Raw genomic sequence first — 18,374 nt, 5'->3', positions numbered from 1 at the left:
AGTGTTTGTATTATTTTGTAAAAAAGTTTTTTTTTTTTCTTAGTGTAATATTTTTCATAATTTAAATTGTCAATAAATCAAATAACCAGAATAATGGTTTACAAAAATTTTTATCAATTTAACTCGCGTCATTTCATACATACCATAATTGTATATCCGTTAGAATTTATGAGGTTGTTGATAAGTAAAATAAAGTTTACATTATAACTTGCGGCAATTCGGAAATTTATAAATTTGAATGAATCAATTTATGAATATAAAAGTTTCGAATTCTTTTAGTTATAGGTATATTAATGAAGGGAAAAAAACCTTGATATTCCTAAACCTCCCATGAAATTACCTATATTAATTTCGAAGTGTATACTATTTCTATACCTTGATTTTTTTTATTAACTTTATTTAAGTGATTTTAGTACAAAGAGAAAAAAAATTTTTTCATCGTAACTGTATTACAGTATTTGCAATTATAATTTTTTCAGAATATTAAAAGATAATAATTTTTATACACTCGTTGAAATTTTGTCTACTACATAATTAAACATCCTTTAGAAGCATTATAAAATGCCTCAAGTTCTGGCTCATTTTCCAACCTTTTTAGTGCATCTTCATTATTTTTTACATATTCGCTAATATTTTCACGTAATTTATCCCACGTTTTTAATTTGAAGTACTTATTTTTCTTTACCGGATCTACTCCTTCCAGATATTCTAGTAGTTTTTGTCTTGACTTTTGTCTGTTATTCTTATTCATTTTAATAATTTGGGCAACATCATCATCATCATCATAAAAATCACTATTTATCGGAGGATTGTCTACATGAATGACATCATTGCATTTTCTAACTATTTTAGCAATATTTTCGTCCCCCTCAAGCAATTTTTCTTTATCTCTTTTACATTCTTCCGTTCTTTTAAAGTTGTCAAATTTAGTTCTCACAAGAGTAACATAACCAAAAATATTAATTTTATCTTGTAAAATGGAATCTTCGAACATATTAAACGTACTTATTTCTTCTCCTGTAATCCTTCCATCAACTACATATAGCATTTGACTTATGCCTTCTGGCATTGCATAAATTCCATCTACTATTTTGTACAAAATATCCTTTAAACTTAGCTTAGTGTCACCAGCTCCAATAGTATCAACTACGCGAAAATTTATCTCATTCCATTTAAATTCTTTTTTCCTGAAAATTTTAGTCTCACTAACCGCGTACGCGCTTTCTTTGAATTCATCAGTGTTAGTTAGTACATTGGCTAATGTGGATTTACCACCACCGGCGCGACCAACTATTAATATATTCTTAACATTTTCTTTTTTTCGAGTAATAGCCACGCCAGGAATTTTCTTTTCTTCAAGTTCGGGGCAATAACTTATGTCAAGACCAGTTAATTTACTATTAGAACAATTAATAGATTCTAATTTTAAACAGTTGCTTATATCTAGATTTTTTAGGTTTTTGTTATTAGAGCAATCAAGTTTGGTAATATACGGACAAAGATTAAGACTTAATTCTTTAATTGAAGTATTTGAACAATTGAGCTCAGTAAGATCACTAACTTCCAGATCAGTTATTTCACTATTAGAACAATCAAGCTTGGTCAATTTTAGGCAGTCAATTACAGATAAACTCGTAAGTTTAGGAAGTTTTGAACAACCAAATTTTTCAAGCCGATAACAGCCACTTATTTTCAAACTAGTTAACTCAGTTGATGAACAATCAAGATTAGATAGATTTGAACAGTCAATTACAGATAAACTCGTAATTTTAGGAAGTTTTGACAAATCAACCTCATTAAGTTGAGAACAACCATTTATTTCCAAAATAGTAAAGCCAGTTTCTAAACAATCAAGCGTGGATAGATTTGAATAACCTCTCGCATATAAAGACTTAGTCTTAGTCTTAGACCTGTCAATAATCTTATTAAGTTGAGGACAATTAATTATTTTCAAACTAGATAACTTAGTTGACGAACAATCGAGTCCGGTCAGTTTTTGACAGTCAGTTAAAGATAAACTCGTGAGTTTGGTGAGCTCTGATAAGTCAATCTTATCAAGTTGAGAACAACCACTAATTTCCAATTTGTTTAATTCAAAATTCTTCAAAATAATACTTTTTAACTTTGTAAAGTCTTTTATTTCCAAAAAACCTTTAAGCTTTAAATTTTTGCTTTCAGAAATATCTATATTTTCCTTTTTCGAATATGTTTCGTTAAACCATTGTTGAGCTCTATTGTTTGTTTTAATACCGGTAGAGACTAAATAATATATATCAGTAGAAACTTATTAGTAAAATTATTTGATGCTAATTAATATCATTAAATTTACTTACTAGTGATATCAGCTTTTTCCAATTTAGCAGCGAAATTCTTATTTGATTCAGTAGAATTAATCTTACTATGTAAATCATCCCATTTTACTAATTTGTAATATTTTTCCCGACATACATCTTCTAAGTAGTTTAGTAATATATTTTTTGACTCTTCCCTTGCATTTCTATTAACAGCAATTTTATAACCACTATCATCATAAATATATGTCGGAGGATTATCTATGTGGATGATGTTATTACACGACTTAACTATTTTAATGATTATTTCATTTTCTTCAAACACATTTTTTATATCCTTTTCACACTCGTTTTTATTTCTAAAATTTTCAAATTTATTTCTAACAATCGTAACATATTCGAGAATACCAGATTCAAAAATAATTTTTTTGTACAACTCTAACACTTGTTTTTCTTCCGTCGTAAAGCTTTTGTCAACCACAAATAAGACTTGGCTTATCCCTTCTGGCATCAATTCTATTATTTCATTATAAAAATCTTTCTTTTTAATTAACCCAACTCCAATTTCAATCACGTAATATTTCGTTCCTTTACATTCGAAATCTTTTTTCAGTAAATTTTCAGTCTCGTTAATTGTATTTCCGTTTTCTTTAAAACCATCTGTATCACATAACACACTGGACAATGTTGTTTTACCACTTAAAGTACGGCCGATTATTAGTAAATTCCTAATTTCTAAGAACATGTAATAAATTAACATAATTAATAATAAAAATCATTGTTCTTAATTATATCATACTTACTTAGGAAATTGGTAGAAATATGAAAGCCATAACTACTATTGTGAGTATTATCAACACTCGGAATAGTTTCTTCGTGTTGCGGAGACAGTAGATAAGAAAAATCCTTAGTACTTAATTGACTTAAGATTCTATACACTTCTGAAGTATCGGGTCTTGACTTTGGTTCACCATTCCAACATTTTTCATAAAGTTGTCGATACTCTTGAGGTGTATTCTCAATTGGTTCTTCTCTAAGATTTTCAAATCTAATACGATAAGTTAACATCTTATCTTCTAAATAATTAGAAAAAGGAGGACGTCCACTTGAAATTTCCCATAATAAAACTCCTAAACTATAGATATCGGACTTTTTATCTTTTTTATAATATTTTTTATTGCTAAAGCACAGTGGTTCGATATATCCAATTATCCCCATTATATTAGCTACAGAACCAGTATTAGCATCTACCAACTTTTTGGATAATCCAAAATCTGCAATTAACAATTTTCCATTATTCACTAATATATTCTTTGAGTGCTATAAAATGATTGACAGTATTTATTGGTTATCATCAAGACAAAAATCATAACAAAATACTGTATTATAGTAATTATTACTTTACCAAGTCTCTATGAATTATTTCTTTGGAGTGTAAAAATTCTAATCCGCTAGTAATATCCAATGCCATCTTAATTTTATTATTCCAATTCAAAGAAGCAAATTTTTCTTTCAAATAATCCATTAAATTTCCATTATTGGCATATTCCAACACCAAAATGTAATCCTTGGAATCTATTAATTTTAAATATAAATAAGTTAGATTGAACTGTATAATAAACTATTTAAAAAAATTCTTAACACAAACCTTTCGTTATTCCCAGCAAACAATCGATGTTTGGATGAGAACCAACCTCGTGAAGAAGGTTTAACTAAAAAAAAAGATAAAATAAAATTAATTTATTTTATTATATAAATATACAAGCTAATATTGTACAACATAAAAAGTGATTCCTACCTCATTGGTAAATTCATCATCGGCTTCATTTATTTCCTCTTTTGAACTTTTATTAATAATAACTTTTAGTGCAACCAATTTCATATTAGCTGTGCTCGCCTTAAATACTTGACCAAATTTTCCACTACCAATTTCAGTGATTTCACTAAATTCATCATATTCAAAATAAGGAATAGACCCATTCGTTATTTTTTCCTCAATCCATTCTTTTATTAATTTCATTTTACCTTCTAAGTTATAATAGTGAAAACATTTATTTTTATTTTATTTCATATGTTTATTTTATTTTTTTAAAAGAAAAATTTTATTCAGCGTTATGAATTATGGGGGTATTTTATTTATTTTAAATAGCCTTTAATGCATTATGATGCAATTGATGCATGCACAGATGATGCATTTGTATATTTGAGGCTACAACGTACAGACGTACAGTGTGTAACGAAAAAAACTGCGGTTAGAAAAAATTTGGATCACAATCATTATTATTGAATTCATATGAAAGCTATCGATTATAATATTAAATAATAAAAATCACTAAGAAGTGTTATATTAAATTTTTATAAACTAATTTGTGTATACATATTTTTTTATTTTTATTTTTTTTAAAAAAAATGAATTTTAACTACCGTAGTAAAATTATTTAAGTAGAATATCTTAATAACTAGTAATTCAAATTGGGTAAAATTTTTAATATGCTATAGAATAGGTATTTTAAAGTATTAAAAAAGCAAAATTTGAGATTATTTCATGGTTATATAAAGATAAAAAACCGTGACGCAGAATCAATATAATTTTCAAAATTTTGCAGATCATGCAATATCGACCAAAAAAGTATATTTTTGAACTAGGGTGGCGTCAGGAGTTAAGTTGGCACGGCCTTTAATATTTTTTCAGTTAATGTTATTTATTGTGAGTTTGTATTTATGTTTTTGTTTGTAATAATGTAGAATATATTAAGAAAAAGAATCTGTTTATGGATTTTTTTCGCTTTATTATCAATTCTCTCATCCGCTTTTAAGTATCTACATTTTATATTAAATTTGTCAACAACATATCCCTTTCCAACAAATTCATTAACATTAAATTTGATATTTTTAAATAAATCATCATCATCCTGTACTTGTCTTATAACGTAACCAATGAGAAAAACAAAGATTGAACTAATCGTCAAATGATCACATATTTGTGGAGTTATAATTATATTTGTATACATTTTTTTATATTTCTTTGTTTATATATTACGCGTTTTTATATTTATTTAGGTGTTATTTATTATACTTATTTTATTAAGAGATATGCGTTTTATTTTATTAATAAATAAGCAGACATAAATTTCAATGTAAAGTTATCACTTTTTTTTATCAATAAAGCATTGTTTTTATTGTTTCATAAAGTAAATAATTTTTTTTTATTAAATTTAAAAACATAAAATTTCAAAAGCATGAAATCAATAATTTTATACTTTAAAATATGAAAATTTAATTTTCTTAATACTTTAAAGCAATTAAAATTTTTTCAAAGATAAATGTTATGCAAAAAAGCAAATGAGGCTGCGCCACAATAATCACATATTTGCAATAAAAATTTAAGCACTTTATTATATAATATGATATATTTAGAGTATAGCTTGGCCGACCTTGTTGGAAATTTATTTTGTAATAGCTTAGTGATACTAGTGAATCCTCTACTATTCGTTAAATAAAATGTGCACTAACTCTAAAAAAAAAAATTATATAATATATATTAATTTTAATCATCTAATCGATCAATTAAATCAATAACTAATGTCATTCCACAATAATTATGCACTTTTGACGAGGTGTTTTTCGTAACTTTTTCAAAGTGCTTACGGACGTCTTTTGATGATGGTCTTCTACGAGAATAATTTTAAAAAAGGTTGCTTAAAAATACAAAAAAGGTCATTAAAAAATAATTATGCAACAATCATGCCGATCGATGTTTTAAAACAAAAAAAAAACGTTTTAAAACAATAAAAAACCGATTTAAATTGTTTTAAAACATCTTGTTTTAAATCACGTGCCATCACTACGTCTATTATTGATTTTATTTTTAGAGAATAAACGAACTCAATTTCCAAGAATGCTTGAAATGGCATTCATATAAAGATAATAGTCAAGTGATCATTAAATAAACTTATAAGCTTTATCTTTTAAATCACTTGTACTCGCTACCCAGGTGACCTTATTTGATTTTACATATAATTTATTTATTAAAATTGAAATTTGCATATAAGATTTTGAGTATCAAAACTTCCTTGCAAATCTGTCACGTGGGAAAGCAGTTTTGCGGAAAGGTTAGATTGTTAATTTTACAGTATATTAGGACCATAAGTCATATTATATTCCTGAATGATTAGAGATTGGTATAAGTAAAATCAACAATATTAATGACAATATAAAAAATCAAATTTTAAGTTAACCTTTTTTTATTGTAGAATAAAGTGAACTTAATAGTTAATCCGTGATCCGGATGTCAATCAGTGAAAATCGTAAATAATAAGAATCTGCCGTCGCCACAAAGACAAGTCATTTTTTAATTTTCATCGGAAGAGAAATTAATAATGCATTCGAAAGCTGTGGTTTTTCTGCTACAAATACTGCGTAACATTTTTATTTTGTTGCACTGGATGCAGTGATACCTTACCCACAAAAATAATGATCTAGCTACAAAATTTCGCCCCATTTTTTGTTAGTAATTTTCACTGATTTATTGCCGGATCTCGAATTAATTTTATTCAAATTATCTAAATACACAGTGAAATTCGATATAATGGAACTGGCTTTACATCAAAACTTTTTTCTGGAACCAAATCATATATTAACATCTCAATAATAGCTGAACAAAACAACAAATCGGTTAATTTGCCCACTTTTCCACCCACGTATTACGTAGTAAAGGCTAGTAAAGTTTAAAACATATTTTAAACGCCAAAATTGTTTTAAAACGTTTTTTGCCATCCCTAAATAGACGATCACTTAAATTGATCACATTTCAATAATTTCTCTCGATACATAAAAATATATAAATAAATTATTTTAGATATATACTAAAACCTGTTTAAGAATATATACCTATTACCTAGTAATTTTTTTTTATTTTTTGTTAAAAATACACGCTAAATCATTTTAGTTCTTATATTTACAAAATTTATTATATTCATTATTTATATTAATTCCTTTTATTATTTACTATTATAAGAGTTTAAGTTACTTTTAGTTAATTTATTAAGGATAAGTATAATTATCGTTTGTATTTCAAGTTATTGAAAATTTTATGATTCAATTTAATAATTGAGCTAAAGATATATTTTTTTATTATATAATAGAAATATCAAAAATATGCTATATAATAAAACTCTTAATATATAAACCTATAATAAACAAAAATAATATGTTACTTTAGTAAATAATTCTAATAAAATCTCATTAACTGATATAAATTTATGCAATAAAATAGTTTAAAATCCATCTAAAAATAATAAAAATTAGTATTTGAAATTAAAATTGAATTTTGAAAAATTTTGCAGTAACAATTAAATTTATTTACAATACCTTGTTTCTTTATTTCCTGTTTTATAGTAGTTTCTCTTTTATAATTATTTTGATTATCTAAAAAGATTTAAATAAATTTTCACCTTAGTAAAAAATATACATTAATATGTTTACTATTATTATACTATTCACTTACTGTCTCGTGATCCTATATAAAATTTTTGAAACGCTTTAGATAATCTTTTGCTATTTCCTATATTTTTAAATACAAAGTTAATATATTATTGTGACAAGTATAAAAAAAAATTAATAAAACTCTTACCTTTAAAACTACTACTTATTTTTGTACTATCATTATCGTGATCACTTGATTTATTAAGATCATCAACTAAAAAAAAGAAAATTTAATTACACAGTATATGTATATATCATAATAATTACAAATAAAATACTTACTATTTTCAGGAATATTGAAACTATAAGCTTTACTATGATATGCTTTTTTTAAAAAAATAAAAAAATGTTGCATAAATATTAAACTTTTAAAAATGATTATATAAAAAATATTGAAAATATATACCTTCTTGTTCTTCTATTATGGGATTTAAAAAAAATATTAATTGGAAAACTAATTTTAATATTAACGAAATTTTTCAGAAAAAAAAAATGAAATTAACCTTCGGTTGCATTTATTGGTTCAGGTAAATTTTCAAATTGATAAACTTTACTTATAGATAATTTACTACTTGCATAATAAAAACTCAATATTTCTAAATCACTTAGTTTATTTAAATTATTGGTTTTTTTAAAATTTTTTAAGAATTTTATAAAAATACTTGTGTTTTTATCTGTTACATTCTGGTAATATAATCTATTAATTTCTCTTATTTTATCTCTAATTGTATAAATACCAGGTCTTTTTGTCGGATCAGCATCCCAACATTGTTCCATTAATTCTTTATATTTTAAAGGAGTTCCCGATATAATCTTTGGTCTCATACCATTAACAATATCCATTGCAAGATTATAATCATCTTCGTAATTCGCAAAAGGTGGTTGTCCAGACGAAACTTCCCACATTGTCATTGCAATACTATATATATCAGATGCTCTAGTATATCCTTTTCCAGCAATAACTTCTGGTGCTATGTAACGGAGATTTCCATATATACTTTCTAATGGCTTATCAACAGGTCCACAAAATCCAAGATCACTAATAAACCATCTATTATTATATTGTTGATATAATATATTTTCCGAATGCAAATCTCTATGAATTACATTTTCTTTATGAATACTATAAAGTGCTTGAATTATGTCATTTGTAATATTAATTCTTTTATTCCATGTAAGTTGATTATGATTTTGTTGTAAATATTCTCTTAAATTTGTATCTAATTTTTTCATTACAAGCATATAATTTTCATCTGATGGATCTTGAGTCAAACCATAACAACTTACTACAACTGGCCATTTGTTAGCTATTGTTAGATGGGATTTGGCCTACAAAGGATTTAAGTATTATAATTTAAAAATATATTTGATTTAAAATACTTTTTCAATTAACATACCTCATCAAACCAACTTCTATTAGCACTTTCAACATTTTCTAACTTTTTAAGTATAACGTGCCCAGTTCCATATCTTATTAATTGTTGCTCTGTAGAATTCCATTTATAATAATTCCACCAATCCAATTTGCTGTATAAATTTTAGAGCATCCACCTTCAGTTAGATACTTAATATTTTGTAAGTTATTATATGGAATCCATTCAATTAACATTTCTGGATGAATTGATTTTATTTGGCATTTCTGAATTAAATCATCAAGATTATTATTTCCAGATGTCCAATTTGAAAATTTTGTTTCTAAATAATTTCTAATACAATATTCACAATACAAAGTTGCTAAACATTCTTTTTGACAATTTTCACAAATTCTTCTTTTTCCCTTATTAATAAGGACTTTATGATAATCATAATCTCTAGTTAATTTTTCAATTATTTTTGATTTTTCATATTTTGTAAGAGATTTATCGGCATGAATAGTTCGTTCTTTAAATTCATGTTGTTTGTCTATATTATCATTAAAATTAACCAATGCATATGCTCTATTATATGCAGCAAAAACTAAATCATCTCGAATGGTTGACATAATAGAAACCTTTAATAAACCAAAATTAAAAAGTGCGTATGATTCCTTTTAACTCGGAGCGGTGATTTCCGCTCGTTTCACAAATGTAAATAATCCTTACCAAAATTAGGCCAATTGAACGCATCATGCGCCACAATTAATTTAGTACTACCGTGATACCACATGCACTTTTTTATAGGACTAAAAAAATCAATGATGACGTCACGAAAATACAGATTCAGTAGCAAAAAAAAGAAAAATTAGATTAAGAAATATTATCGAGTGACCATAGATATAAAGTGCATATTCATTTGTTGATTCTTATCTTTGAAAATATTTAATTTTATTTTATCGTAGGATAAGAATTTAAAAAGTCGTAAATTTGAATGTGATGTATCAAAATTTAATAATGCTAAACTATCATTGAAATAAAAAGAATAAAAAATTATATCAATTATGAAACCAAATTTTTTATAGTAGTGACTGCGTACTACGTTAACTTCATTCCAGTACGCTGATTTAGAATGATTTAAATTATTATTTTATATCAAAAAGTTTTTTTTACGCTATCATTGATTAAATAGTCAACTAACTCGAGTGTTTTTCTGAAGTGATATGATACCATGATATTCATGATATTGAAAATTGTGTAACACTACAACCGTTAGAACTTTGGATTTGGTGAGTAAAAAAAAGCTTATTGTAGTTAGCGGTAGTTAAAAAAGATAATTTATGTATGAAAATTATAACACTTATTTAGTTATTTAAATGTAAATTAACTGATAAACTCTCATTTAACTATAAAACGCTGGATATAAGGATATTCATAAATTCAGACTGTTCAAAATACAATCATTCTATAATCTTTATTAATCTCAAAGTTCAAAAGTTCATATTTAATGTTCATTAATATAATTTATATTATCTAAAAACCTAAATTCTATATTTAATTTCATAAAATCACCCATTTATATATAACGTCTATTTTCCCATTCTAAAAAAAATCCATAAATCACATTTCCAACAATCAACATAAAATCAATATACAATAAGAAGTGATATCAATCTATCATATTTCTTATCATGAAAAAAAAAAGTTAATATCGAGAAAAAATATAGTAAAAAAAATGATACTTTAAGTACTTTACGCGTAAAAAAAAATTTGTACCTCATTTGAAAAAAAAAATTACCGTTTCTTAAGTGGTATATATTTGTAACCTTCGTTAACTATACCATGTCTATGTTTAGCTAATTTAGCTAAAGCGTTAAAAGCTTCAATAGTAATTTCATCCTCATTTTTCCAACGTTCACCAAGGTCTTTACTAATATCGCAAGCTTTCCAACCTCGATATACTTTAGCATCTCTTGCTAATCTATCCTTACGATAAAGTATCCAAGCATTTTGAGGACGAGGAGTTTTATTTCTTAATTTTTTTGGTCTTCTAGAAGTTTGACTATTACTTATCAGTGTATCTAAAGGTAAATAAAAATTATAAGAATTAATGGTTTGCTTATCTAATTCGGGAAATATTACTTCGTCAGACAATTTTTCATAAATATGTTTATCGTTAAAATTTACTGGGTGAAATTGTTCATTACTCATTTTGTTGAACAAAAGAATTCGAAATTTTAGCGTCCTTTTAGTTTTTTTTAAATAATTCTTTGGTTACACTATGTGTATGCAGGAGTTGTGTCGATGTCATATGATGTAATGATGTAGATCTAAATCAATTTAGGATAAAATACCTTTGCAACCAATTTTCTATTTTTAGTAATTCGGCATTTTTTGTAACAAAGAAGTTGAAAAAAAGATGCTGCATAATTTTTTTGTTTGATTGAATTTGTCAGCAATTTATTTAAAAAGAAGATCGAAACCAAAATAAGATATATTTATTTATATTACATTAAATGGAATGAATGAAAATGAAAAAAATGAAATGATTGATATGTACATTTTGAATTACGCTTTTTGGTAATAATCGAATGATCATTTTGCGTAACAATTAATTTGTTCATCAAAAAAAAAAAAAATTTAAAAATTTAAAAATGGATTAATTGCTTATCATTTTGTAAATCATTTCAGAAATGTCTGCTATTTAAAAAACGTTCATTTGGAAACATCCAAATTCATACAATTCAGAAGGATAATCATGACTCACTTTAATTATATAATGAATAAATATCTCGAAAAAATGAGTAAAAATTAGTAAAATTACGCTAACGAAGATACTTTTTTCTCCTTTTTCTATTATTTCTATCTTTTCTAATTTTTTAAAAATCTATTTTACGTTATATAACAATTTTTTATCACATAAATATATCGTCAATTAAAAAAAAAATAATGAAAACTTTTTCACCATTTCGATTACAATTTAAATGTCATATTGAAGGTAGTAGTGATATGATATAATATCATTTTAGTTTATTTTTCAAATTAACATCTAACCGTTCAAAAGCCACATTTGTATATTTCTTGTAGTAAACACTATATATGGGATAATGGCGTAATGAACGACAAGATCGTACTGCAAATTAATATTAATTAATATTTTGTGGATCGTTTGTACAGATAATATTTATTAGCAGAAATGACGATGATCGTTGAAGATATTATACAATATATGAAATGTAAATGTATGCTGCTTTTTGGCGAGATAAAATCGATGTGCACGATTATACTGGTCTTCCGTTGGGTAGAATATATTATCTATATAGTGATCTTAACAGGCGTATGGAAGTAATAGCGAAATCTTATTTTCTAGAATGAATGGTCTTTATTCAGAAGCGAAAAAAAATTTTGACGAATTTTCTACTCAAATATTAAAAAAAAATAATTAATAAAATGAGTAATGGTGATGAAGATCAATTTATCAAATCACACCCTAAATAACCACGTGAAAAGATGATGATTTTAGAAATATACTTCGTGGAAAATTTAGAATTTTTAAACTATTATTCCATTAAAATTCATGCATCTAATTTTTAGATTCCGCATCATTAGATGTCCTATTTATATTTTAAAAAATAAAAAAAATGTGAAATTATTCAGTTTATATATAGCAAAGCATTAGATAATCAGAAAGAAAAATATTTCATATAAATATATAGTAAATTAAGTAAAATATTACAATCACGATTAAAAACACAAATCATTTCATAACGTCAATTTGCAATCTCTATATATTAAATCCACAAGAATATGGGATGTTTTTCTTTAACTACTAGCCGTACTTGTTTTTCATCACTTTGTAATAATAATTGGAATATGCAGACCCGTTACACATGCTGATAGTTTTATCGCATTATTCAATATAAAATTTTATGTTGTTTTTAAAAGATTATCAAGATTAGATATCAACGCCCAATTTCCATATGTGACAACATTTATATAACAAAAATTATTCGGATGATATGAATTGTGAAATATTATTACGTGATCTAATATTAAATCAAAAAAGGCAATAAATTTAGCCTGAATAATAAATACATAATAAAAAGAAAATACAGACACTCATTCTTACTTCAACTACCAAATATTATAGTAATACATACAAAATTCAAGGAATTTTATATTACATTACTCCATTTTGACATAATCATCTTGAAAAATTTAGTTATCTTTTTTTTATTATGTGATAAGAAATATTGTTATACAAAATTTTATAGCAAAATTAAAAAAAAATGAATTATTTAAATTACAAACTAAGAAAAATATGAATTGTTATTGATAATAGAATAATTTAAAAACCGTTTAAAATAAATAAAATTAGTATTTTAATATTAAAATTCTTGAAATTATTTTCATAACAATTAAATTAAATTACCATCAGGAATTTCTTGATCTTTTGAATCAATATTTGGATTATTAAAAATATCTTCTTCATTATCTATAAAATAAAAGAGAGTAATAAGAATATTTAAAATCATTGTTGTTGATATAAAATTTATAAACTTTACATACCATTAACATCTTGTTTCTTTTATTTGCTGTTTTACAATTTCTTTTCCATAATTATCTTGATTATCTAAAAAAAAAAAATTATAAATATAATTAAAGCTAATTATATTGAGTAGTCATATTTATATATTAATTACTTACTATCTCCTGATCCTAGACGCAATTTTTGAAATACTTTAGATAATGCTTTACTATTTCCTACATTTTAAATGAAAATTAATATCTGATATGTTTATATGAATATTAAAAATAAAATTTTGATATTGAACATTCACCTTTAAAATCACTAGTTGTTTTTGATGCACTATCATTATTCAGATTTAAATCATCAACTGGAAAAGAGAGTTTTGATTATAAATGTAATCATATAATGATATTACAAATAAAAAAATACTCACTATCTTCGGGAATATTAAAATTATAAAGTTTGCTATGATATGCTTTTTAAAAATAAAATAATGTCATATTATAAAAATTAAACATTTAATAAAAAAACATCAAATATATAACTAACCTTCTTGCTCTTCTATTATATATTTTTTTTTTAAAAATAAAAATAAAAATCAATTTAATAAAATCTAGAAGAAAATTATTAATCATACATTCAGTTGCATTTCTTGGTTCAAGCAAATTGTCAAATTTATAAACTTTACTTGTAGATAATCTACTACTTGCATAATAACAACTCAATATTTCTAAATCACTTTTTTTATCTAAATTATTGGTTTTTTAAAATTTTTTAAGAATTTTATAAAATACTTGTGTTTTTATCTGTTACGTTTAGGTAATATAATCTATTAATTTCCCTTATTTTATATCTAATTGTATAAATATCAGGTCTTTTTCTCAGACCAGCATCCCAACATTGTTCCATTAATTCTTTATATTTTGAAGGAGTTCCTGATATAATCTTTGGTCTCATACCACTAACAATATCCATTGCATGTCTATAATCATCATTATAGTTAGCAAAAGGTGGTTGTTCAGATGAAATTTCCCACAATAGCATTGCAACACTATATATATCAGATGCAAAAGTACATCCTTTTCCAACAATAACTTCTGGTGCAATGTAAGGAAGATTTCCATATACTTTCTAATGGCTTATCAGCACTCAGGTCCACAAAATCCAAGATCACTAATAAACCAATAATTAGTATGTTGATTATAAAGTATATTTCCTGAATGTAAATATCTATGAATTGCATTTTCTCTATGAATCCTACTAAGTGATCTTATTACATCTTCAGCGATTTTAATTCTTTCTTTCCATGTAAGTTGATTATGATTTTGTTGTAAATATTCTCTTAAATTTGTATCTAATTTTCTCATTACAAGCATATGATTTCCATTTGATGGATCTTGAGTTAGACCATAACATTGTACTATATCTGGACATTTGTTAGCTATTGTTAGGTGAGATTTGGCCTACAAAAAAGTTTGCTAAATAAACATACTAGTTCGATTTATCAAAATACTTTTTCAATTAACATACCTCATCGAACCAATTTCTATTAGCACTTTCAACATTTTTTAACTCTTTTAGATTAACTTGTTGAGATCCATATCTTACTAATTGTTGTTCTGTAGAATTCCATTCATGATATTGTCCACCAATCCAATCCGCCAAATAAACTTCAGAGTAACCACCTTTAGTTAAAAATTTAATATTTTGTAAATTACTATATGGAATCCATTCAATTATAAATCTTGGAGAACATGATTCTGTTTGACATTTCTGTATTAAATCATTAATATCATTACTTCCAGATGTCCAATTTGAAAATTTTGATTTTAAATAATTTCTAATACAAAATTCACAGTATAATGTTGTCAAACATTCTTCTTGACAGTTTTCACAAATCCTTCTTTTCCCTTCATTTAAAATAATCTTAGTATAATCATAATCTTCATTAAAAATTTTTATTACTGTTGCTTTTCATCTTTTGTAAGAGATTTATCAGCAAGAATAGTTTGTTTTGCAAGTTCAATTTGTTTATCTATACTGTCATAAATATTAAGCAATGCATGTGCTCATATATACGCAGCATAAACTAAATCATTTCGAATGGTTGCCATAATAGCGAAAATTCAAAATTGTTAAACGACTCTATTTGCGTTTTAGTTTTTAATTCGGAGAGGTTCACAAAATATAAATAATCCTTAATTTGGCTAACCCTGTACGTCGCATTTATTTTATACCGCATAGTGTTACCGAAACCGTAACTCTGAGTTAGAGGTCTGCATTGACCCCTATTTTACAACCCGGCCCGGCCCGCACTTGGAAATTAACCTAAATTGCCCGGCCCGGACTTAATATATTAAAACCCGGACCCGGACTATTATTATATCAATTTGTAAAAACAAAAAAATCGGCCAACTTAATTTTGGCCAGTTTAATTTCGGCCAGAATTAAGCCGATTTTGGCCAGAATTACGAATATCCTGGTTTAACGTCGGCTTGGACATTTTATTGTTAGATAAAAAATTGGGAACGGTCGTAAATTGTAAATATATTAAAAAAAAACAATGTTAAATTATAAAAAGCAACTTTTTTTATAATCAAATTAGCTGGTTTACTTATTATATGTCGATTTTTTTTTTTTTTTTTTGACTTTTTTTAATTCCTAATATGATATAAGAAAATATATATATTGCTATAATTAGCCGATTTGTTAGGAATATGACTTTAAAAATTGTAAAAAGTAACCCATTAAAACATATTTGTTATATTATAGTCATCATATTCAATTTATTATAAAGTTATATAAAAAAGGTTTCTGTAGAAATATATTTCATGATTATTAACAAACTAAAATTTTCCTTTTTTTGTTTGTAGTCATAGTTTTTGCTCTATTATATATAATATTAATGCTTTGTTATATAATTTATAAACTTTACCGCACTTTATACTTTAAAAACTACCCATTTTACTACATATCACAGCCAGGTATCTTGCAAATTTTGGGGTCAGTTGATGCTGTACCCAGGGATGTACGAAACTTTTATTATAAATGAAGGGTTTTAAAAACTTGTAATATATTCAAAAAAATATTTAAATGTGTTAACAGCCTGAGTAAAATTAGATTGTTTAAATAGTATAATCAAAAGAAAACGGAGATTTTTTTCAGAAAAAGGATACTACACATGGGGTACTATGGCCCGTGATATATGTAGGGATGGCACGTGATTTAAAACAAGATGTTTTATAACAATTTAAATCAATTTTTTATTGTTTTAAAACGTTTTTTTTTGTTTTAAATAAAACATTGATCGGATTATTGCGTAATTATTTTTTAATGACATCTTTTTTTATTTTTAAGCAACCTTTTTTAAAATTATTCTCGTGGAAAACCATCATCAGAAGACGTCCTTAAGCACTTTGAAAAGTTACGAAAAATACCTCGTCAAAGTGTGTAATTATTGTGGAAATGACATTAGTTATTGATTTAATTGATCGATTAGAAGATTTAAAATTAATATATTATATAATTTTTTTTAACGAATAGTAGAGTATCATTAAGCTATTACAAAATAAAATTCCCAACAAGGTCAGTTTTGCTATATTCTAAATATATATTATATAATAAAGTGCTTAAATTTTTATTGCAAATATGTATTACTTAGTAAAGGCTAGTAAAGTGCTTAATATTTTAAAACACATTTAAAACATGTTTTAAAACGCCAAAATTGTTTTAAAACATGTTTTTTGCCATCCCTAGATATATGGTATAATTTAAAAAACTTTATCCGTGTTCAGATTGAAATATGATAGATAATTCTTGCAAAATTTAATAATAAACTTACTTTTAGACCTATATAGAATTAAGGATCATGATTGAGTATTGATCATTATACTATTATGGTAATTGCGAAAATAATAATTTGATTTATGATATGTGAATTATTGGAAAAATGAACCATGAAGACTGGTCCTACTGGGTAGAACTGCTATCCGTCAGAATTTCTGGATCCAGATCAATCAAAAAAGTATTACCGACTCCACAACGGGTATTACCCGTTTATACCCATTTACCTTTTTATCAGATATTACTCGAGTCTCGAGTAATATCCCGGTATTATCCGGACAAATATCAATTCTTTTTCTCAATAAATATATCATATAAATCAAGATATTTATTGAATTTAAAAAACTTTGATATTGTTTAAACTAAAAGTTATCAAAATAAGTGTTGCTAGTAGTGACCGTCAACATACCTAATAAAAATTTCATTCGGCCAAGCAAAAATCCATATGACCTTAATTCTGGCCGGCATTAAAATTCTGGCCAAAGTTAACATCTTGGCAAATTTTAATTTTCTACCTTTTCCAACAATAACTTCTGGTGCTATAAAAATTATTAAGCGATTCTATTTATGTTTCAGTTTTTTACTCGAAGGATTTCCGTTTATTTTACAAATTTAAATAATTTTTACTAAAATTAGACTAAAACTAGAGCGCCACTTTATATCCGTATAAAAATTTCTTTTTATACCGTTCCAACTCAATTATTCTTTTAAAGTTCGGATTTTCTGAAAAGTTTGAGGGAAAGAGGTGACAAACTAAATAAAATAAACATAAATTATTTCCCCAAAATTTCCAAAATATATGTTTATCAAAATTTGGGTTTTTTAAAAAATAGAGAAGGTGGGATATGTTAAACTGTAAATTAAGACTAATCG

General features: G+C 25.2%; 4 protein-coding genes across 5 annotated transcripts; all 4 read right to left on the bottom strand.

Annotated features, from left to right (window-relative positions):
- Nucleotides 1-421: 421 nt before the first annotated feature.
- On the bottom strand, nucleotides 422-4,311 carry OCT59_001610 (uncharacterized protein; the record flags this gene model as incomplete). The annotated part of the gene is made up of 6 exons (XM_066143950.1): nucleotides 422-2,259; nucleotides 2,334-3,026; nucleotides 3,095-3,611; nucleotides 3,697-3,866; nucleotides 3,940-4,003; nucleotides 4,090-4,311. The coding sequence occupies 6 exons, from the start codon at nucleotides 4,309-4,311 to the stop codon at nucleotides 527-529; spliced, it is 3,399 nt and encodes a 1,132-aa protein (XP_065995160.1). The 3' UTR covers nucleotides 422-526.
- A 3,256-nt stretch (nucleotides 4,312-7,567) lies between these two features.
- On the bottom strand, nucleotides 7,568-8,552 carry OCT59_001609 (uncharacterized protein; the record flags this gene model as incomplete). Its single annotated transcript, XM_066143949.1, has 6 exons — nucleotides 7,568-7,578; nucleotides 7,662-7,718; nucleotides 7,798-7,854; nucleotides 7,924-7,989; nucleotides 8,182-8,193; nucleotides 8,513-8,552. 6 exons carry the CDS (start codon nucleotides 8,550-8,552, stop codon nucleotides 7,568-7,570), a joined length of 243 nt encoding a protein of 80 aa, XP_065995159.1.
- A 2,006-nt stretch (nucleotides 8,553-10,558) lies between these two features.
- Nucleotides 10,559-11,358, bottom strand: OCT59_001608 (uncharacterized protein). 2 transcript variants are annotated; one of them, XM_066143947.1, is made up of 2 exons: nucleotides 10,926-11,358; nucleotides 10,559-10,812 (listed from the first exon to the last, which is right to left on the bottom strand). In XM_066143947.1, the coding sequence occupies exons 1-2, from the start codon at nucleotides 11,336-11,338 to the stop codon at nucleotides 10,797-10,799; spliced, it is 429 nt and encodes a 142-aa protein (XP_065995157.1). In that variant the 5' UTR covers nucleotides 11,339-11,358; the 3' UTR covers nucleotides 10,559-10,796. The 2 variants fall into 2 exon arrangements, with proteins under 2 accessions (XP_065995157.1, XP_065995158.1); XM_066143948.1 differs by having other exon boundaries at nucleotides 10,559-11,348.
- A 2,187-nt stretch (nucleotides 11,359-13,545) lies between these two features.
- Nucleotides 13,546-14,702, bottom strand: OCT59_001607 (uncharacterized protein; the record flags this gene model as incomplete). Its single annotated transcript, XM_066143946.1, has 7 exons — nucleotides 13,546-13,622; nucleotides 13,704-13,760; nucleotides 13,835-13,891; nucleotides 13,969-14,025; nucleotides 14,092-14,133; nucleotides 14,208-14,219; nucleotides 14,618-14,702. 7 exons carry the CDS (start codon nucleotides 14,700-14,702, stop codon nucleotides 13,546-13,548), a joined length of 387 nt encoding a protein of 128 aa, XP_065995156.1.
- Nucleotides 14,703-18,374: the final 3,672 nt, after the last annotated feature.

The sequence above is a fragment of the Rhizophagus irregularis genome, chromosome 10 (assembly GCF_026210795.1).
Source record: "Rhizophagus irregularis chromosome 10, complete sequence".
In the NCBI taxonomy this organism is placed as follows: domain Eukaryota; kingdom Fungi; phylum Glomeromycota; class Glomeromycetes; order Glomerales; family Glomeraceae; genus Rhizophagus; species Rhizophagus irregularis.
Note: the sequence above shows the minus strand (reverse complement) of the source record. Positions and strands in the feature narration are given on the sequence as shown.